Source organism: Panicum virgatum, chromosome 1K (genome assembly GCF_016808335.1).
Source record: "Panicum virgatum strain AP13 chromosome 1K, P.virgatum_v5, whole genome shotgun sequence".
NCBI classification, from domain to species: domain Eukaryota; kingdom Viridiplantae; phylum Streptophyta; class Magnoliopsida; order Poales; family Poaceae; genus Panicum; species Panicum virgatum.
The window spans coordinates 16,545,453-16,567,585 of record NC_053136.1 but is presented as its reverse complement, the minus strand read 5'-3'; the positions used below and the strand labels follow the sequence as shown (position 1 = coordinate 16,567,585).

The following is a 22,133-nucleotide window of genomic DNA, read 5'->3' as shown; positions in this document are numbered from 1 at the left end:
GTTTTCCTAAGTATAGAATTTGTGGTTCCATTTTCCACAATGCATAATTTCTTGTCCATCGGATCGACTCCCGTATAAATCGTGGTGTTCAGAGGCAAAATGCCTCTGTGCGGCGTACTCTTTCTCCGTGTCAAGAGGAGCAAAGCGCTGATAACGTGTTAGAAGTGAAACGTAAATGAACAAGTGATTTCAGAACAACTGTCACATCTGTTATCGATCTCATAAGTTTTATATAAGTGAAGGGTCGCATCGTACGGACGTCATATGAACGCGCCTGTACAGGGATATGGAACTGACGAAGAGCCCCCTTCGTAGTACTAACTACTAATCCTAACTGCCTTGTGGATGTCCATTGGTGTACAGGCACCGTTTCACAACTAGAAGATGGGCCGAATGGAAGAACGCAGGGATTGCTGTAAAACCCAAAGGCCCAAAGCCCCAAACCCTCGCTGTCTCCCTTCCCATTCTCGTCTCTTCATCCTCCCTCCCTCCGGAGTCCTCGCAACAATGGCGGCCACGGCCGTCGCCGCCCGATCTAGGGCCTTAGCCCAGGCCGTCTCCTCCTCCCTCCTCCGCCGCAGCTGCCTCCCCGCCTCCCGCCGCGCATCCTGCATCAACAGGTACGCCCCCCCCCCCCACCCTCCCTACGACGCGGAGTATCACACTTCCCACATCTCCTTCTCGCGCGCTCACGCTAGCTGTTCGTACCACCGCCGCCATGCATTGGTGGGCGTTGCGCGTTGCAGGTTGCCCCTGGCGTCAGGCGGGTTGCTCTCCGCGCTGCCGCTCCACAGCGCCGTCGCGTCGGCGCGGCTGCGGTCGGCCATCGCGTCTGAGTCGCGGAGCTGGTGCCTGGTCCCCCAAGGTACGGTCCTTGCTTACCCCGTAATCGTGGAAGGGCTTGCGGTCGTCCATGGGGCATTTAGGATGCGAGGGTCTGGGAAGTGAGAACAGGGGTTGGCTTCGTCAGGTGCTCTGACTTTTGCAGTTTGCACGCTAACTGCAGCTTGGAATTGGGTGTGCTATATAAATGTTTGCATTGTGGCTTGTTCGGATATTTGCTGGTTTTAAGCGTGGTAGACAGGCTGGGCCAAATTACGTGCTTGATTTGATTGGATAAGATCATGTTGTTTTTAAGTTAAGTAGGTTGGGATGGGATTGGCCACTGTAACTAAAAGCACAAATTCTGGCTGTTAGATTGCAGGGGAGGAGGGCATGTTTTGCCCATTTTTTCTGCTCTATAGGCAACTGGTAATTTCAGATGGATATTGATGTGCATCCCTTGCACATTAGGTATCATCTTGAAAATGTTCACTTCCATGCTTTTCCTGACTATTTTACTTAGTAAACTTTGGTTTGTTCTATTTCTATCTAGAAATGGCAGTCTTCGATGTTTTTCATTTATCCTAAAGTAATACGCATGTGTTATGCACAAATGATGAGCATTTGTTATCTTCATATCTTGCACCTTGTGAAAAACACTATGGTACCTCTTTAGTGACTGCTGGTGTTATAGATATCTTTGACATTCCTTGCGCTGATCTCGTGTCAGTTGACGAGCTTGTGGATATAGTGATTAAAAAATGTAGCAATAATTTAGGAGCACATAGCATCTCTAGATTGAACTTCGAAAGTTTGTTTCACTACTGTTTCTGCTGCTTTCCCTGGTTCAATGTGTCAGCTTGGTACTTTATCTTTTGATTCAGCATGGATCGCAATGATCAAATAGGCTAAACTATGTTATACTAAAAACTTGGTTTTGTACACCGGCTTTTCTTGGTACGCAGGGCCAACTCATTCAAACTCCACTTCATTTTAATAACTAGCATAAATGAACTTGAGAGCAAAGAATTTTCATGGAACTAAGAGGATAGCCGAACTATTAGTCATGAATTATTGAATTATGGATGTTCTTCTGAATTAAAGTTCAGTGCAGCTCACTAGCTGCAGTGCTGTGATTATTGTATAGAATGCCTAACAATACTTGTGTCATCCATTACCTTACTGTGGAAGCCATTTGTTGTAAGCACATGTGATTTGCTTATGAACTTAGCTTTAGAGTGCAGCTACATGTTTCAGTTTTTCTTCTCTTCCAGGACTAGTAAAATGATTTGTGTGCATGTTTTTGTATGCCTTTGAACTTTAAGTCTTTAACAACTTACTGTAATGCAGTTCACTTAAACTTGTTTCTTTCTGTTGGCAGGAAACTCCATGCCTTTATGACAGCACTACCACCCTTTTTGTAATGTATGTGTCCAAATAATTTGGGGGCACTTATGCATTTGTTCTTAATGTAAGCTATGAACGATACTATAAGGCCTCTCCTGGTGATAAACAGTTCAGTGACAAAAAATCAATATATTTATTTTGTGTTCAATCCAGCTACTTAATATAATCCTTATAATTTCGTTCCCATGCTCAATTTTATTAAGTGTATTGTGATGTTTAACCATAGCATAAAATTTGGTTAGGCTGCAGCTCGATTTTCTATTATGCTTGTATTTGATAAAATGGAAATTCATGATGATTAGCTTTTTATTTCTTTCTGTGTTTTGTTTCCTAAAGAAATAGCTCTTCAAATCTATCTAGGACCAGTCAAATTCTCAATATATCTCTTTTCTTTGCACATTCCTGAATTTTATTTGGAAAAGTTCATTTTATTACCCTCGCCAATCCACTTTGTTTCTCTAACCCCTTGAAAAAATTAGGTTCAATTTGCTCATCAAATTAATTTGCTTGGTTCAATCTACCCCTTAATGAGATTTGTCTTTGTTTTTTCTCCATGTACGGGTTGAGTTCTAAAATCAAACTTTGCGTGCGGATACTGGATAGAGATGATGCCTTATGTTATAAAAAAAATATTAAAAATGTTTATGGTTATTTTCATAAGTTGGGAATATTTAATACAAAATTGATTCTAGAGATACAAAATTCCATGAAAGTAATTGTGAAAACTTTGTAAATTATTTTTCAAACATAAAATATCACGTTAAAAGTCATCTTGCAAAATTTGGACTTCAATTCAACTCATGCAGTGTCATGTGGAGAGCTAGAAAGGAGAAATTTTAGGAAGAGGTAGATTTGACCAATGGGAATGTTGAGTGAGTACATCAAGTCTAAATTGTGTTCGGGAGACTAAGTGGACAAAGTAAAATGGTGGAGATAGCAACAGTGTCGTCTTATTTCAATATGTGAATAAAGCCTCTTTTATCTAGATAGAAAAATTGAACGATACTATAAGTGTTGGGGGCACTTATGCATTTGTTCTTAATGTAAGCTATGAACGATACTATAAGGCCTCTCCTGGTGATAAACAGTTCAGTGACAAAAAATCAATATATTTATTTTGTGTTCAATCCAGCTACTTAATATAATCCTTATAATTTCGTTCCCATGCTCAATTTTATTAAGTGTATTGTGATGTTTAACCATAGCATAAAATTTGGTTAGGCTGCAGCTCGGTTTTCTATTATGCTTGTATTTGATAAAATGGAAATTCATGATGATTAGCTTTTTATTTCTTTCTGTGTTTTGTTTCCTAAAGAAATAGCTCTTCAAATCTATCTAGGACCAGTCAAATTCTCAATATATCTCTTTTCTTTGCACATTCCTGAATTTTATTTGGAAAAGTTCATTTTATTACCCTCGCCAATCCACTTTGTTTCTCTAACCCCTTGAAAAAATTAGGTTCAATTTGCTCATCAAATTAATTTGCTTGGTTCAATCTACCCCTTAATGAGATTTGTCTTTGTTTTTTCTCCATGTACGGGTTGAGTTCTAAAATCAAACTTTGCGTGCGGATACTGGATAGAGATGATGCCTTATGTTATAAAAAAATATTAAAAATGTTTATGGTTATTTTCATAAGTTGGGAATATTTAATACAAAATTGATTCTAGAGATACAAAATTCCATGAAAGTAATTGTGAAAACTTTGTAAATTATTTTTCAAACATAAAATATCACGTTAAAAGTCATCTTGCAAAATTTGGACTTCAATTCAACTCATGCAGTGTCATGTGGAGAGCTAGAAAGGAGAAATTTTAGGAAGAGGTAGATTTGACCAATGGGAATGTTGAGTGAGTACATCAAGTCTAAATTGTGTTCGGGAGACTAAGTGGACAAAGTAAAATGGTGGAGATAGCAACAGTGTCGTCTTATTTCAATATGTGAATAAAGCCTCTTTTATCTAGATAGAAAAATTGAACGATACTATAAGTGTTGGGGGCACTTATGCATTTGTTCTTAATGTAAGCTATGAACGATACTATAAGGCCTCTCCTGGTGATAAACAGTTCAGTGACAAAAAATCAATATATTTATTTTGTGTTCAATCCAGCTACTTAATATAATCCTTATAATTTCGTTCCCATGCTCAATTTTATTAAGTGTATTGTGATGTTTAACCATAGCATAAAATTTGGTTAGGCTGCAGCTCGGTTTTCTATTATGCTTGTATTTGATAAAATGGAAATTCATGATGATTAGCTTTTTATTTCTTTCTGTGTTTTGTTTCCTAAAGAAATAGCTCTTCAAATCTATCTAGGACCAGTCAAATTCTCAATATATCTCTTTTCTTTGCACATTCCTGAATTTTATTTGGAAAAGTTCATTTTATTACCCTCGCCAATCCACTTTGTTTCTCTAACCCCTTGAAAAAATTAGGTTCAATTTGCTCATCAAATTAATTTGCTTGGTTCAATCTACCCCTTAATGAGATTTGTCTTTGTTTTTTCTCCATGTACGGGTTGAGTTCTAAAATCAAACTTTGCGTGCGGATACTGGATAGAGATGATGCCTTATGTTATAAAAAAAAATTAAAAATGTTTATGGTTATTTTCATAAGTTGGGAATATTTAATACAAAATTGATTCTAGAGATACAAAATTCCATGAAAGTAATTGTGAAAACTTTGTAAATTATTTTTCAAACATAAAATATCACGTTAAAAGTCATCTTGCAAAATTTGGACTTCAATTCAACTCATGCAGTGTCATGTGGAGAGCTAGAAAGGAGAAATTTTAGGAAGAGGTAGATTTGACCAATGGGAATGTTGAGTGAGTACATCAAGTCTAAATTGTGTTCGGGAGACTAAGTGGACAAAGTAAAATGGTGGAGATAGCAACAGTGTCGTCTTATTTCAATATGTGAATAAAGCCTCTTTTATCTAGATAGAAAAATTGAACGATACTATAAGTGTTGGGGGCACTTATGCATTTGTTCTTAATGTAAGCTATGAACGATACTAAAAGGCCTCTCCTGGTGATAAACAGTTCAGTGACAAAAAATCAATATATTTATTTTGTGTTCAATCCAGCTACTTAATATAATCCTTATAATTTCGTTCCCATGCTCAATTTTATTAAGTGTATTGTGATGTTTAACCATAGCATAAAATTTGGTTAGGCTGCAGCTCGGTTTTCTATTATGCTTGTATTTGATAAAATGGAAATTCATGATGATTAGCTTTTTATTTCTTTCTGTGTTTTGTTTCCTAAAGAAATAGCTCTTCAAATCTATCTAGGACCAGTCAAATTCTCAATATATCTCTTTTCTTTGCACATTCCTGAATTTTATTTGGAAAAGTTCATTTTATTACCCTCGCCAATCCACTTTGTTTCTCTAACCCCTTGAAAAAATTAGGTTCAATTTGCTCATCAAATTAATTTGCTTGGTTCAATCTACCCCTTAATGAGATTTGTCTTTGTTTTTTCTCCATGTACGGGTTGAGTTCTAAAATCAAACTTTGCGTGCGGATACTGGATAGAGATGATGCCTTATGTTATAAAAAAAAATTAAAAATGTTTATGGTTATTTTCATAAGTTGGGAATATTTAATACAAAATTGATTCTAGAGATACAAAATTCCATGAAAGTAATTGTGAAAACTTTGTAAATTATTTTTCAAACATAAAATATCACGTTAAAAGTCATCTTGCAAAATTTGGACTTCAATTCAACTCATGCAGTGTCATGTGGAGAGCTAGAAAGGAGAAATTTTAGGAAGAGGTAGATTTGACCAATGGGAATGTTGAGTGAGTACATCAAGTCTAAATTGTGTTCGGGAGACTAAGTGGACAAAGTAAAATGGTGGAGATAGCAACAGTGTCGTCTTATTTCAATATGTGAATAAAGCCTCTTTTATCTAGATAGAAAAATTGAACGATACTATAAGTGTTGGGGGCACTTATGCATTTGTTCTTAATGTAAGCTATGAACGATACTATAAGGCCTCTCCTGGTGATAAACAGTTCAGTGACAAAAAATCAATATATTTATTTTGTGTTCAATCCAGCTACTTAATATAATCCTTATAATTTCGTTCCCATGCTCAATTTTATTAAGTGTATTGTGATGTTTAACCATAGCATAAAATTTGGTTAGGCTGCAGCTCGGTTTTCTATTATGCTTGTATTTGATAAAATGGAAATTCATGATGATTAGCTTTTTATTTCTTTCTGTGTTTTGTTTCCTAAAGAAATAGCTCTTCAAATCTATCTAGGACCAGTCAAATTCTCAATATATCTCTTTTCTTTGCACATTCATGAATTTTATTTGGAAAAGTTCATTTTATTACCCTCGCCAATCCACTTTGTTTCTCTAACCCCTTGAAAAAATTAGGTTCAATTTGCTCATCAAATTAATTTGCTTGGTTCAATCTACCCCTTAATGAGATTTGTCTTTGTTTTTTCTCCATGTACGGGTTGAGTTCTAAAATCAAACTTTGCGTGCGGATACTGGATAGAGATGATGCCTTATGTTATAAAAAAAATATTAAAAATGTTTATGGTTATTTTCATAAGTTGGGAATATTTAATACAAAATTGATTCTAGAGATACAAAATTCCATGAAAGTAATTGTGAAAACTTTGTAAATTATTTTTCAAACATAAAATATCACGTTAAAAGTCATCTTGCAAAATTTGGACTTCAATTCAACTCATGCAGTGTCATGTGGAGAGCTAGAAAGGAGAAATTTTAGGAAGAGGTAGATTTGACCAATGGGAATGTTGAGTGAGTACATCAAGTCTAAATTGTGTTCGGGAGACTAAGTGGACAAAGTAAAATGGTGGAGATAGCAACAGTGTCGTCTTATTTCAATATGTGAATAAAGCCTCTTTTATCTAGATAGAAAAAGTTTACCATGTTCTTAGCTTTGTTCTTTGCCAAATATAAAAAATCATATCAGTAATTGAGCAATCTTTCTGTACGAGAAACCGCAAGGACAATTCTTTCAACGGAGCACGAGAAAAAACACTGAAAACAAGAGAGTTGGTTTTGGAAACACTGATAATTGTTCCATAGAGGTAGGTGTGCCTGCGTACTGCATTTTCAAAAAAAGAAAGGTTGTACCTCATGACAGAAATCCTCCAAATTTCAATATTTTTTGGCTATTTGAAATTCCTGTAACTTATTTTCTTCCAAAGGTGCCTTTTCCAATTGGGATACAAATGAGAACGGCAAAATTCCGTGCTTAAGGCAAAAATTCCATTGGGGCCAAAATGATAGGGATATAAATGGTACGGATATTTTCCGATCGTATTCGAATTCGATCCGGTCTGATATGGTTTTTATCTGTCCGTATCCGGTTCCGAGTATCCAATATCCGTAACCGATCTGTATCCAAATGCTCAAAATTTATATTTTTATGATGTTGATATCCATTACAATTTTATCCGGCAAAAACCAACACTATCCGTATCCGACTCCATATTCGAACACAAATATAAAAACAAATACAATATTAATAATATCCATTCATATCCGATTCGTTTTCCTCCCTGCAAAATATGATTTGGCGCAGCCTTATCTCCTGGCTCCTGCCGTCCAAGCTTCACCCGCACTGATGGCAGCTCTGCCATCCCCATGGCCTCCCTCTTCGCCAGTCGCCACACGCTCCCTGCCCGCTCACCAGCGCAACCTCCTGTTCCCTGCATCCTCCTCGGCCCTCGCCTCCCATCGGCTCCCGCAGGTCTCTCGTTCCTCCACTGCCATGCCGCGCCCGCGAGTTGGTCGACGTAATGCCCCAGAGAGACGACGGCAGGTCTCCAATCCGAAGAACGGAGGAACGCAGATGAGGGTCGGCCAGAGTACGGCATGGCTCAAACGGAGGAACTGTTCGAGACACCACGACCCGGGAGGCAGGCCCGCCGGTACAGAGGGAAGGCAGCCGTAGCGTGCCAAGGCCGTGGAAGAAAGGGGACAGGGTTGTCGTAGAAGAACGTACAGACTGGGTCTCCCAAGAGAAGAACTGGAGGAGAGGCCCGATGCAGACTGGGGAGCAAGAATGGCGAAGGGATGCGAAACGCTGGACAAGAGGCGGAAATGGAATGTGGGCAAAAGAATCAGAAAATGCTGGAAGTTCAAGAGACGTGGGTAGCGGAAGAAGACACATGACCAAGGCCCTGTTTAGTTCTCTTCAAAATTCCAAAACTTTACAAAATTCTCCATCACATCGAATGTTTCAACGCATGTATGAAGTATTAAATGTAGCTAAATAAAATAACTAATTACACAGTTAGATTGTAATTTGCGAGACGAATCTTTTGAGCCTAGTTAACCCATGACGGGACAATAATTATCAAATACAAACGAAAGTGCTACAGTGTTTTACACCCAAATCTTTACGCAACTAAACAAGGCCCAAGAAAAAGAAGAGATCAAAGGGTCGTGAGCAGGGAGGCAAGCTGAGAGTTGAGCTGGACATGTGCTCGAAGAGAGATGTGATGGGAGCAATCTGACTTTATGACTCTGCAGTTGAGAATGGGATCAGATTGGGCCAGCACCACTACAATGTGCTCCTTTACCTGTGTTCTTCTGCTGCTCTTGGTTTTGTCCAACCGGCGAAGAATGGCAATACCGGTAGTGGTATCACTAGTATCGGTCCTGCACAGAAACTTGATTCATCACCCAACAGAAGCTTGAGAGGTTCAGAGGAGGATGCATCTGAAGGTCATGTTCAAGATCAGGAGAAAGGCAAGGCCGATCTGTTGCCTTCAGATGATTTAAATGTGCAAACAGTTGTCATACCAGTAGGAGATGAGCTCAGAGAGTATGCACGCGCACGAGGGTTTGAGATATTTGAAAAGATGTGCGAAGAGAAAGAGAGAATTCAAATGAGTGAGGCTGCTTTGACTGCAAAGGCACGAATGGCTTTGTCAATTGGCGATGGTGACATGGCTTTTGAGATTGTCAAGCAAATGAAAGACCTTGGTATTTCGCCAAAGCTGCGGTCATATGGTCCTGCTTTGACTGCATTTTGCAACAGCGGTAATGTTGAAAAAGCATTTGAAGTGGAAGCCCATATGTTGGAATCTGGAATCACACCAGAAGAAGCTGAGTTGGAGATGCTTCTCAGGGTTAGTGTGGTTGGCCGACGCGGAGACAAGGTGTATTATTTGCTGCATAAGTTTAGGGCTGCTGTCAGACAGGTATCTCCTTCCGCAGCTCAATTATTTGAGGCTTGGTTTAGTAGCCCAACAGCATCTAAAGTTGGGAAGAGAAAGTGGGATGCAGGTGCTATAGAAAAGGCTATTGAGAATAATGGAGGGGGTTGGCACGGGTTTGGTTGGCTAGGGAGAGGAAAATGGATTGTAAGTTTGTAACACGCTCGAACATCAACAAGAACGGTGTCTGCCTTGCTTGTGGAGAGAAGCTGGCTATTATAGATCTTGACCCAAAAGAAACGGAAGATTTTGCCACATTTGTAGAAAAATTAGCTATCAAAAGAGAGAGGAACTCGAACTTTGAGAAATTCCAGGTGATCTACCTTGAAATTTTGCATTTTTGGTTTACTAGGTTGTGCATGATTCAAATGTATGAGTTTGGCATGATACAGAATTGTACAGGATATACTAAATCTTTCCACAACCATTGATTGGTGTAATAGGAATGTGAATAACCCAGATAAAAGATGAAACAAATGTATTGATTTTGAGAACATGCTCATCGATAATAAAATGATAAAAAATAGCAGCAGTATATTAACTCTGCATATGAGCTACAGTATTTAGATCCTACATTGTAGCAAATCTATCAGCAAACTTGCTGCTACTGTCTTAAAAAATGTTATTATTATTATTATCTTCATATCAGAAATTGTATGACCTTTCACTGAGAACATTAGGATTTTGGTAGGACTTCAGTTGTGAACCTGATGCATCAGAAATACTGAAATAGGTATCCTGGATTGTTTCTTCGTCGATAATACTCCTGAATGCAAGGTTATATTTGTGCTTTATAATGAGTGAAATTGAGGTCCACATTGGAGATATTTGCATGGTTTTTGGAATCCCTTTATCCTTCTACTATTTATCTTTTGTACCTGTTTCCAATGTTCAGAGATGGCTTGAAAAGCATGGACCTTTTGAAGCAGTCATGGATGCCGCCAATGTTGGCCTTTTTAGCCACAAACATATTTCCTTGAGTAAGGCATGTACACTGTGCTAAATCTTTCTTGTATATTTCTCATTATTTTTTCTTCTAGTTTTTAAATTTCTCTATCTTTAATTTTCACTTGTCCTTGCTTAACTGGACAGGTTAATGCTGTTGCTGATGCTATAAGGCAAAGTTTTACGTCAAGGAAGTGGCCTTTGACAGTTTTACATAACAGGCATCTCACTGGAGAACGCATGAAAAAACCTGGTAATCATAAATTGATAGAGAAATGGAAGCAATCAAATTCTATCTATGCAACCCCTAACGGCTCAAATGATGATTGATAAGATTTTGAGATATCCCTAGGACGCTTTGCACCAACTATCAATGTGCATATTGAAGTTAATTTGAGGAAATTGTGTTAAGGGTTAGTGGGTCACCAACTTGTTGCAATGGTTCAAGTAGCTCACCAAGTAACTATTTAAACTGCTGCTATGTTTTATCTTGACGATTTAGCCCCACCGTCCCAATTAGTATCTTTTATCTCTAATCCAGCTTCATTGTATCAGGTGACAATGTAATAGGAGTTCATGACCTATTTGAACCATCATGACAAGTTTAGTGGCCCAGTGGAATTTACTCAATTAATTTCATTATTTTCCTTAAAGATACCAATTTATGTTTCTAAAAAAACTCGATTTTGAATTCTATAGCTATATTAAACAGAAAGAACTTGTTTGTGATCAACTTGAAAAACAATTTATTCATTATTGGCTTTGTCAGAGTGGTTTTAACAATTTGCTTCCATCCTTGATTTTGCTTTCTATGTTATTGCTATCCATGAATTATCCCTAATTGTATATGCTGCCTGCTGCAGTAAATAACACTGTGGCCATATAGTTCAGGTACTGGCTATACGCTTCTATCAGATGCAAATGCTTGATCATTACCAATGATGAAATGAGAGATCACACATTTCAGATATTGGAAAAGGATTTCTTCCCCAAATGGAAGGAAAGGCATCAGTTGAGGATCATTTATTTGACAAAAGAGAAGGTTCTCATCTATGGAAGTTGAAGCTAATTCTACTGTTGCTATATTCTACCACACTGTCGCCCTACACTGTTGGGTGCTGAACTTGTGCGTATAACAAGTTAATATTTAGGCAAATAACCATTTTCATCTGAGAATTTAAACATAGTGAACCGGAACAAAAGATTTCATATGTCCTGCATTAATACATCATTAAGAAACAAGAAAGCAGTCCATAGTTTGTGCTTGTTCCTTTAGTTCTTTTGGCCTTTTGAGGCCATGTACAAATTTCCTTATTTCTTTCATATATTTGTATATATTTAACACTACAGTAGGGGTTCCCCTACTGTTTTCTCTTAAATAAAAAGCTAGAAAACCATGAAATGGTAATATAGTTCTATATGTTTTGCAAAATATTTTAGACACATTGGCACGATATTTTAGGACAAAACTAAACATAATAGTAGCACCAGATTTTTCGTAGGCATCATGTTATTCCTGAACCATTGCTTGACTAACATAAACGTCTATCATAAAATGAGTTGTCCTTTGCTCAGTAAAAATATAATTATATTTCATTGCAATTTACAGCAGAGCTTATTCACGGTGTTATTTTCACAACAGGTACGCTTCAGTTATGAAGACAGCTCCATCACATTTCAAATGCCACCTCCATACTCAGTTGTAATTCAGGTTTGAGTTTAGTATGAAATAATAAATCGGTTGTGGAATATATCCATTTCAAGAATCTTTCAACTACTTGACTGAAAGGATAAGAAATTTTCTGGGTGCATAATTATAGTGTTTGAATATGTTCCATTGATTAAGTAGGTTATGTCTAGGAAGATTATATGAACTGAAAAACTTAACAAGAATTATGAATAATAAATAGTCTTGTTAAACGGGTCCTTGAGGCAGTACACCTGCAAAATCTGCAGTTGGGTCTATGCAAGAACCGTTTGTTTCATGGATAGACAAATCTTGTAACTTTATAAAGTTTTTTTTTTCTTTCTCCTGCTGGCTCCTGGTCAGCTGCTTTCTCACTTAGTAATGTTTTTTTTCTTTTGGTTCAATAAGAAACATAAGCGGGGATTCCCATGCTGATCTGTAAAAAAAAGTATCTATAGTTGTACACATTAGTCCTTAGCTCAGAGGGAAAGAAGAAAAATATACATTTTCCATTAATTGAGGGCAAAGGAGAAATATTGCTCCGCTTATTTTTCAGTGCATGTTATAACTCATCGATTAATAAGAGATTAATAAGATCTGTTATGGTTGTATAAGAATATAATATGCCTTCAATAGTACGTATTGGAGTTGTAGAGAATATAACTGTATTTTCAAATGAAATAGTGCGGTTGTGCAGATTAAGTATTTAGCTTATAGAAAACTTTTCGATCAGGTTGATGAGTTTCTTGTGCTTTATACATCTATTCTCTCTGAAATTCAGGAATCTGAGAAAGGCCATTTGCATATCCGTGTCTCAGAGGAAGGATTGCTAGAGGAGGACCGAACCTGGCTATGTGTTACGCGGCGGAATTCCCAGGCACAATAATCATGAAGATGGAGTTGATCCAGAACTTTGATGTGAATAAAATTGAACGCAGATTAACATCCTTGTAAAGTTAAACGTTGACCATCTTTTTATGATCAGTCAGGTCAGTATGTCATTTATCATCTGGTCATTAGTCTATGAAATGTTTTGAATGACTTGTCAGTTATGATGGTCAAATACAAACTGGAGAAAAATGGCATCAAGCTCCATAATGAAAGATTCTAATCATGATTTCTAGATGCTTTCATGTTACAAAATTTCAGATATTATATATCTATCATGTCATGCGGTTTGTGTTGGTTCTATGTTCTCTAATAAACCGGCATAGCTGATAACCTGATTCCCTTCTACTTGAAACAGGATCTCTGCTAACAAGGCAGAGGATTTCCCGCTTTACAAATTTCCCCTGGCCCAGCTGATGAGAGGCTTCCCTACAGGATCAGAAAATGACCACAAGTTGTTGAGATATTGTTGCATACTGACATTGCTTCCATTGGTGAAGTTTTACATCCTTATGACATCCATGGAAAAAGAGCAGACCTTGGGAAGATTTAGTTATTATATGCTAGTGTATCCTCTTGTTGCCTCTTCCTCTTCATACGATTATGTGTGGTGAAATCCAAAATGTTCTGGTTGTTGGATAGTGCATCATTCAGTAACCCATTTGGAGTCTTTCTTAAAACTGCAAAATGGAATGCATGTTTTTTTCTCGAACCACGCAGGAGAACTGCGCGTCATTTCATTAAGGTAGAAAAAATACAAAGGTCTAGACAGACCACACCTGGCACCAATAGAAGTGCCGCTTACAACTAATTACATTTCTGCCACAGGTTATGATGGGAACGACCCAAAGACCCCAGGCTTAGGCCAAGGAGGTCAGCGACCTAGACACCAACTCCTGGAGCCTGGAAGCCCCAGCAGAACACCAAAGGTCCCCTTCCATACTAACAGACCTAAGAACATCCTGAACACTTGGCCTCTTCTTCTCAAAAACACAAGCATTACGATGTTTCCACAACTCCCAAGCCACCAAGATTATTAAGGAATTAAGGCCCTTGCGAGCTTCTCTTGGAGCTGCAGCAGCAGTTTTCCTCTTGGAATGCATGTTGACAATGTCGTCAATATAGGTTTTTCAGATGTGTCATCATCAGCCCCTAACTTATCTGAGAGTATCACTAGCGATCCCTAAACATGCCCAATGGTGTCACCCATGTCCCTAAACTAATAATTTGCAGTCCCTTGTCCCTGATTTTGCTAAGTGGTTGAACCAAGGTCTAAAACCTGTGGTAGATCTTCAACGGCTAAAGTGGACGCTAAGTCACTAACATGCCATGCCATGCTATGATGCTAGGGGATAATATTTGGGTTCTTTGTCATTGCACCAGAGTTAGTTATTATTTGTTAAGAGTTCCACCAGTTGACTGAACCAGTTCGTGTGATCTGCTTACATTCCCATCCTAGACTTGGCCTGAGATTGTGGAAACGAAACGTCCCAGATTGGTATCTTTTTGTACAAACTTGGTTCAATGATTTTGCTTGGATTGCAGGCAGTAAATTGCACATTGCAAGCTGGAATTTTGATTGCGGAAACTGGAATTTGGTCTTCTTTGTCCGCGAGGGGGTCATTGCTGCTTTACTTTGTCATATTACGGATGAAAACTACTGAGAGTAGATTAATTTAATGAAATAATACATAGTTCTCCTGCGTATTCGAGGAAAAATAGATTAACTGGGAACTTCATGAACTATGTGGCTGCTAACAAGGTTTGACTACTTCTCGGCTGCAATGCCAATGTGCAGCCTCTGCTAATGTCGTCATGTTCACTATCGCAAGAGCCAATATATATAGGTTTTCCGTGCAGCTCTTGTATCCAATTATAATGATTACAAATGGCAGCTCCTATATCCAATTATAATGATTATAGAAATAGAAATTGATTAAGAAAACTTACCTACATAACATATGACTAGCCCCTGCATTTCGCACAGATTAGTTACTACCTGAATCAGGCAGTAACTAATAGAGGAAAAGGAACAGGGGTATATGGCTAGGAACCGTGAGACACCAAGGCATTCTCTGTTTCTGCATGGTATTTGTGCATAAGGGAATTATGACAGCATATATTACTACTGAACTCAAGAATTTACATATAAACACTCTTTCTATGAGGCATTGCCATAAGTATACCAAATAGCACAATCTTTAATTTCCAATATGAATTCCTACTCAGATGAGATGACACTGATAAGCTATCTGGCAATTTCTCAAAAAGTGGCAAAAGAACTATGTACTATAAGGAAATGCTTCTGAAGCTTTCAAATAAGGTGAGCCTATGTATCCACTCACTTGCCCCTATCAGCCGCCAACCTTACCAGCTGCAGGTTTGCTCTGCTTCATTTTGGCAATGCTCAAAAGATCACCGAAAAGTGAATCTTCCGGTCTGCTCTGCTTATTTGCTGTCGTTCCATTTGAACCACCATTTTGAACTGAAAGGCTGTTCATCCTCTGGGAAAGCTCATTTGCGCTAGCATATGCATATGCAGCGTTTGGAATATAGTAGCCCCCAGATGGTTGGCCATATCCATTACCAGATATCTGAACACCATACAGCTGCTGTTGGTTCATCCCATAATATCCTCCTCCAAATGCCTGCTGGGGATACATGACCATTCCTTGGTTCATTTGCATAGAAGGGTGCATTAGACCGTACTGCATGTTCAACTGCATAGGCTGTGGCTGTGGAGGCTCCAGCTGTGTGCCACCAACCGGTTGCAATTGCAGTCCTCCTGGCTGTCCCCTTGGCATTGGTTGTGCTGGCATGAATCCATTACCTTGCTGACTGACTTGCACCGGTTGGGGTTGCACGCTTTCTGGTTGTAGTGCTGTCCTAACTGGTCTGTCATCGTCGAATGGGTTAGTCGATCGTTTAATTTCCCATGGCGCTGGAGGGGTATCACCATTTCGATTAGCTGTACCTGTCAAAAAGTGATTTCAAATACTGGAGCTATCTTAAAGTTGATGAGCTAACTCTTTGATAAAACATAGCCCTACACTTTCCTCGGAAAAAAAAAACATTAGCCCTACACAGGGAAGGATGCTTCATAACACTACCGTAGTCACAGCACATTTGAAAATAACACTGAAAAAGAAACAATAATGTGTTACTGTTTATTGTGAAAAGTCTTGTATCTAGCTTGGACTTTATCAGAAAGCAGTGTTTTAATAAATATATGTCTACTAATTGAAGGTATATTAATCAATTTTTTCCAAAATACTGAGAAATAAACACAGGAAAACTATTGTAGAACAAGCAAACGATGGCAAAGAAATATAGTACCATAATATATGGCTTGCTTTTGCTGATTCATTCCATAAGCTGGCTGCCCACTTGATGAACCTGTAGAGTTCAATTGGGGCTGTTGATCATAAGGTACAATGGCGTTGGATGTGGCCTCATTTGGATAAGCGGCTGGAAGCTGAGACAGAGCAGGTCTTACTGGAGGAGGATATGTTTGTGATGATATAGAATTTGAACTTGAGGAACTAAAAGAATTTGGAAGGTTCTTATTGCTCTTGTTGGCAGTATTTTGTTCAAACATATCTGCAAAGGCTAAGACGTTCTGGTCTGAAGCTGAATATTCAGTGACAGGAACAAGAGCCAGGGAGTTTGCAGGTTCGGGTTTGATATAATCATCTCCACTAAGGAGGTCGATCTTAGGAGCTGCTGGCACACGAGCTTTTGAGCTACTGGATGATGGAGGTGCAGGAAGTGCTAAAATCTCAAAGGGAGACTGATTGGTGGTGCTTGTACTCGCCAAAGACCTGAAATATGTAGACAGAAAAAAGCCAAGTTAGGGAAAACTGAACCTAGTTAGTTAATTGTTGTAGGATTAGTGGAGAGGAGAACTACCAAACAATTTTGCATCTAGTTCCAAGCAGCACTCAGTAAACCTATGGGCACCGATCAGTCCATACCAGTTATCACAAATCTTTGTTCGTGTTGAGATTTTGTTATATGGATGATTTATGCCCTAAATGTTTTAGGTTCCAAAGGGATTATATAAACTTGAATGGAGAAAAATGTTTGTCCCCAACATCCAGAAAGCACTAACTGCCCTAATTTTGCTTTGCATGGTGAACAGTTTGATGAACACTGGTTCTAAGAGTTTCTGAGAATCCAAAATTCCATATACACACGAGTAGAATCGTATCCAATGATTTAAACAAAATGCTTAGTATGATGTTCCAACCTTTGAACTGGTTCATTCGCAGTATCTGGCTTTCTTGTTGCAGAACTCTCACTTTGAGACTGCAGGGATTTCGGCTTTTCTACCCGAATTGCTATACCTGCTGCAATAGCATCATGTTTTGCAAGGACACGCTGCATATCATCATTCAAAGAAAGACCCTGGCCGAGCAACTCCTCATTCCTGTTCAAACATAGCATCAATGCACAAGTCATCAGAAAATGTGAAATTTGACATTGGGATGCATGGTGGCAATTAATGAGTTATGGCAAATAGTACACCAGAATTAAATGTGGATCTTCACAATATGTTGGCACCAACATATTCTTATTCTGATATTTTACAAGTGATAAAACTGGCAAGAATCGTCAAGGAAACTTACGAGGTACTGTTGACAAGCTGTACTACTCTTTGCTTGTAGGAACGGCATTGATCCACAAGGTCAACAATGACATCTTGCCTAAGTCCCTGCGTATTCAGTAAAATTTAGAAATCTTGAACTGCAAGTAGATTGATTAGTCGAAAACTGATGAAGCTGGTCAATGGCAGTTTCTTCCACCCATTATATAAAGCACAATTAATTTTCTAAGACCAAAATAGCTACAGATGCATCAAGAAAGTACCTCTCTGTTACCCGGATCCAAAGCATCCAACATCTCTGAAAGAATATCCATGATGCCACGTGCATTCTGAATTTCTGTAAGGCTGATGAAACAACCATGATCATTCCCAAACTCGCATAAAAGCACAGGCCAAGTAATCTAACGGATGGCAACTAAAAGTTCACAAACATCCAAAACATGAACAAAATAGAAAGCAATCGCTCCAGCAAAGAACCACAATAAATGTCAAACTGAGAAACCTTAACATGAAAATAAGATGGCAACAAAACTGACCAACAGAAAGTAAGCACTTCATAAAATTCTGAATATCTTTACCAGACATTATACATGAGAGCATATAATTCAGGGTTTTAGCTATTCACTTTTTTTTCCTTACCGAGTTGTCAAAAACAATTCATGGAAAAGGAACTATACAACATGCATACACTGTCAATTCTAATTTTTAATAATAGTCATTAATTAGATGAATGGCACCATGATAAAGATGTAATAGGAACAGCATATCTGCATAAGCTAAATTAGAAAGAAAAACATAGCACTGTATTCCCATTTTGTTTTACTTCAGTAGTTGAACATGTCGATTGTATAATGAAAATATTTGAAGTTTACCTTAATGCAGGGAAATCCGGAATGGACAACTCAGGTTCGTCCTGCTGAGAAATGCGTAAAGGAGGGGGATAATTTTGTAGAGGCTGAGTCTGTGGAGGAGTAATGATTGGCACAGAACCATTTGATCTTTGAGGAAATACAGCTCCAAGACGCTAGCATATGTATGGAGATTGGAGAAACATTACTGAATCAGTTATGCAAAAGATTGATACTCAACACAGAATATTAATTTGGAGACATAATCATGTTCGTGCATGCTTAACAATTGTGAAAACGTCACTTCTGCAACTGAATTATCAAAACATTGTAGATAGTGTCCATTTGGAAAATGAGTTTCTAGAAATGAAAATGGATAAAAATATTACAATATGTTTGATATGTAAGAATAATACCAAGAGCTCCTGAAATGCTGCAAAGTATTGTGGATATCTTGCACGTTCTCCACCAAAAACTTCTTGCCAAGTGTCTATCAGCGTGAGTATCCTCTCTTTTACATGATAGTCATGCTACAAATCCAAAAGCGAAGACGTCAAGGGTTTTTTTTTTTGGCAATAAGAGTATTAAGGTTTAAACTGTACACACATACCCTTTTCTTAACTATCTTGACCATTTCATGGAGTATGTCTCTCTCAGCAACATGCATATGGACAATGTCCCCACAATTTTTTATCATCGTCTCCAGCACCTGAAATAAAGTCGAACAATTCTGTAATTCAGTAAAGGATTAATGAAATGTGATTACAAATTTCAAGCATGACCTGGAGCAGATTATTTCAAATGCAGAACATCTTCATAACTGATAATCTGATAACAAGAACATTTCCCTGTTATAACCCTTCCTCATAATTTTACTTTCAAGGCCTCCTATATTATGTCTTAACTAAACTTGCTAAGTACAGATCATTCACTGCTGAATCCTGATAGTGTGAGTTATCAAATGCTCTTAATGGTCTCCTTAACTTTCCTTCGTGGGATACATAGGACATACATCATGGAAACAATTCCAGTGGTCAAGTTGGAAAGACCATCAAGAATTACTGTGTCATTACACTACTCATCACAGCTATGTTGTCAGAAACAACTCAATTATATGCATTGGCAAGTAGTCTTTCAAGAAAATTTTTATGTACATATAATATGAAAGGTACAGTACATCGAGGACAAATCAATGGAATCATTCAAAAAGTTTCTAACAACAAATGAAATAAATGATGAACCGAATTCAAGTATCAGGAAGGGTTTCTGAATCATATTTACCGTGAGAGCAAGAAGCTGGACCTTTGGGTTCTTGTGTATAATGCGTTTCTTGAGGGACTTCACCACAACTTTTGCTTGCCTATGTTATGAAAATATGAAAGTCCTTAATACAAAATTATCACAGCACATCAAGACTACTTTGTCAGAATAAGCTGCCTGGAGTACAATAATGTAGATATAGTTTCATGGAAGCTCTCTTTGTCATATATTTAGTAAAACTGACACAATTGACCAATCCAAAGAGCAATTAGATGCTCTCTCTTTATACATCAAAATCGAAACGTAATGCCCTAATTAACTCCACGAACATGCCATGGCACAAATGTGCAATACAGTTCACTAGATAGAAAAATTAAGACAGGCCTAAAAGGTTAAACCAGCAAGACTCCAATTTCAAACAATTTAAAGGAGCATGAAGCAGCGCCTGAGAACCGAGGAGTATGTATGGCTGGCCTTTATAGGCATTCCTCAACTGAGGATCATATCAATACTGAAATTGCAAAAACTGAGCAGAGTTCCCTCTAAATCCACCCCCCTTTTCTTTGATCCGTAACACGCTCACTAGTCTACATGATAAAAACTGACAATCCAAGCAACCAAAACACAGATAAATGACAAGCCCAAGTCCCTATACATACACAAACGAAAACCAAATCAGATGTCAATAAATAAGTCAACGTTTGTAAGTTTTACTTTTACTTTTACTATTGTTAAATATTTTCAAATCAAGGTTTTAAGTATTTAATTAGTAACACCAGCAATGGCAAAGACCCGATCTCTAAACAAAAATTACAAAAGAACTAATACCAATACAACAAATATGATCAAGTTCAAACACTGCCCTTGAGTTAAACGGTTCAATTGATTTAGAAATGAAACATTCACAATTTTTTTTGCAAATTAACCTGCAGAAAATAAAATTAGGAGTCACAAAGACAGATTGTGCACTACTGCACAAAAAATTGCTCTGGAAACCAACAATTCCGATCAACCGCAACATTTGGACACTTGAAGTTTTGCATTTCAGCCAGTGTCATATGAAAGTATAACTCAATTCGACAGGAGCATTTTTTTTCTTTAAAAAAGGAAACAACTTGACAGGAAAGTAACGCAGAAGAATCACATGAATTGATCGATCCAAGAACACACCTCGGCTGAAAAAAATCACAGTGCAAGAATGGAGCAATTAAGAACCCAACGCTCCCGAAGTCTGAACCTCTTTCTCTTGACTCTTTAAGATGAACTGATGACACATATCGACCAAATTCATCGGCCCAGAAAGGTCAACATCTTCCCGAACAAACAATTCAATAGTCAGACTTAACACCCCGCACCCCCCCCCCCCCACCCCCAACAGAAAACCCCAAACATCAGCAATAGAACAGTAAAATAAACCATGAAAACCGCAGGTGAAAAACTCGAAGAGAAATTCTTTGATCGTCCTCACCCGGGTTCGCGATTGAGGATGTCACAGATCTCCAGGTTCATCGCCCAGTCGGGGCCGATGAGCATGTCGCTCGTCGCCCGCTCCACCATCACCGACGACATCTCGGCTCCGTCGGAGCACCACCACACAGAGCCTCACGAAAGCCGGAGCCGCCGGCCGACGCAGAACTGAGGGAGCAGGAAAAATCCCAAAACCGCCGCCTTCTCGCCCACAAAATCCCTCCTTTCTCCCTTTTTCTTGTTCTTCTTGGCCGGCCGGCGCCGTCCTCCGGTGAATAGGCAAAACCCCAAGAAATGGTAGTTTTTGTGGTGGATTCGATGGCGGAGGAAGCGAAGGTCGTCGTGTCGCGTCGTATCGTTCGAGCCGGCTGTCTTTCGGCGAGCGCAATAAAAACCTGACGAATTCTGACGACGCAGATTGTACTTTTCTTATCGTCTCTGTTCGTGTTGGTTTTGCTCCGCCCAGTTTCGTCCCCTTCGCCTTTATTTCTCTCCCTCGATTGCTGTCTTTTTCGTTCGACCTTTACTTTGAGGGGTGAGTCATTCTTCTAACTGCTACGGACATCCATTTGGAATCTGAACCAATCATGTATATCTCATATTACTAATTCTGCTTATATGATGTTGATACGATTTGGCCATTCGTGCATGGAGCCGGCGATGTTTCTTTTTATCTGAATATCATAAGTAATCTTGCTAGTCAATAAAGTCGGATAACAAAAAAGGTTAATTTGATTGGTACCATTACAACTTTCACAAGTTAGAAATATACTACTACAATTCACTATATTGGAGATATACCATCAGTATACCTCTTTTCCCTCCGGAGGCCCACCCGCAGAGTACAACTCCTTGTATTTTTTTTCGTATAGACGTGTATACCCCTCCATCCAAATCCATCAGCTTGTCTGACATTCAAATACAACACAGCTTCCTTCCTGCAACACAGCTTCCTTCTGTGGGCAGAGCAGAACACTGAGCACGCC

At 38.5% G+C, this 22,133-nt stretch overlaps 2 protein-coding genes and 1 pseudogene across 3 annotated transcripts; 2 read left to right on the top strand and 1 right to left on the bottom strand.

Annotated features, from left to right (window-relative positions):
• The first annotated feature begins 416 nt into the window (after window positions 1–416).
• On the top strand, window positions 417–2,407 carry LOC120697500. The gene is made up of 3 exons (XM_039980754.1): window positions 417–620; window positions 747–865; window positions 2,204–2,407. Exons 1-3 carry the CDS (start codon window positions 508–510, stop codon window positions 2,221–2,223), a joined length of 252 nt encoding a protein of 83 aa, XP_039836688.1. The 5' UTR covers window positions 417–507; the 3' UTR covers window positions 2,224–2,407.
• Window positions 2,408–8,705: 6,298 nt separating this feature from the next.
• LOC120697488 lies at window positions 8,706–13,678 on the top strand (annotated as a pseudogene).
• A 1,359-nt stretch (window positions 13,679–15,037) lies between these two features.
• On the bottom strand, window positions 15,038–21,598 carry LOC120697473 (TOM1-like protein 9). Of its 2 annotated transcripts, none has more exons than XM_039980727.1 (10): window positions 21,149–21,598; window positions 19,702–19,780; window positions 19,031–19,129; window positions 18,837–18,950; window positions 18,445–18,596; window positions 17,836–17,917; window positions 17,595–17,680; window positions 17,216–17,395; window positions 16,303–16,787; window positions 15,038–15,940 (listed from the first exon to the last, which is right to left on the bottom strand). In XM_039980727.1, the coding sequence occupies exons 1-10, from the start codon at window positions 21,247–21,249 to the stop codon at window positions 15,321–15,323; spliced, it is 1,998 nt and encodes a 665-aa protein (XP_039836661.1). In that variant the 5' UTR covers window positions 21,250–21,598; the 3' UTR covers window positions 15,038–15,320. The 2 variants fall into 2 exon arrangements, with proteins under 2 accessions (XP_039836661.1, XP_039836668.1); XM_039980734.1 differs by having other exon boundaries at window positions 15,038–15,934.
• Between the last annotated feature and the right edge of the window lie 535 nt (window positions 21,599–22,133).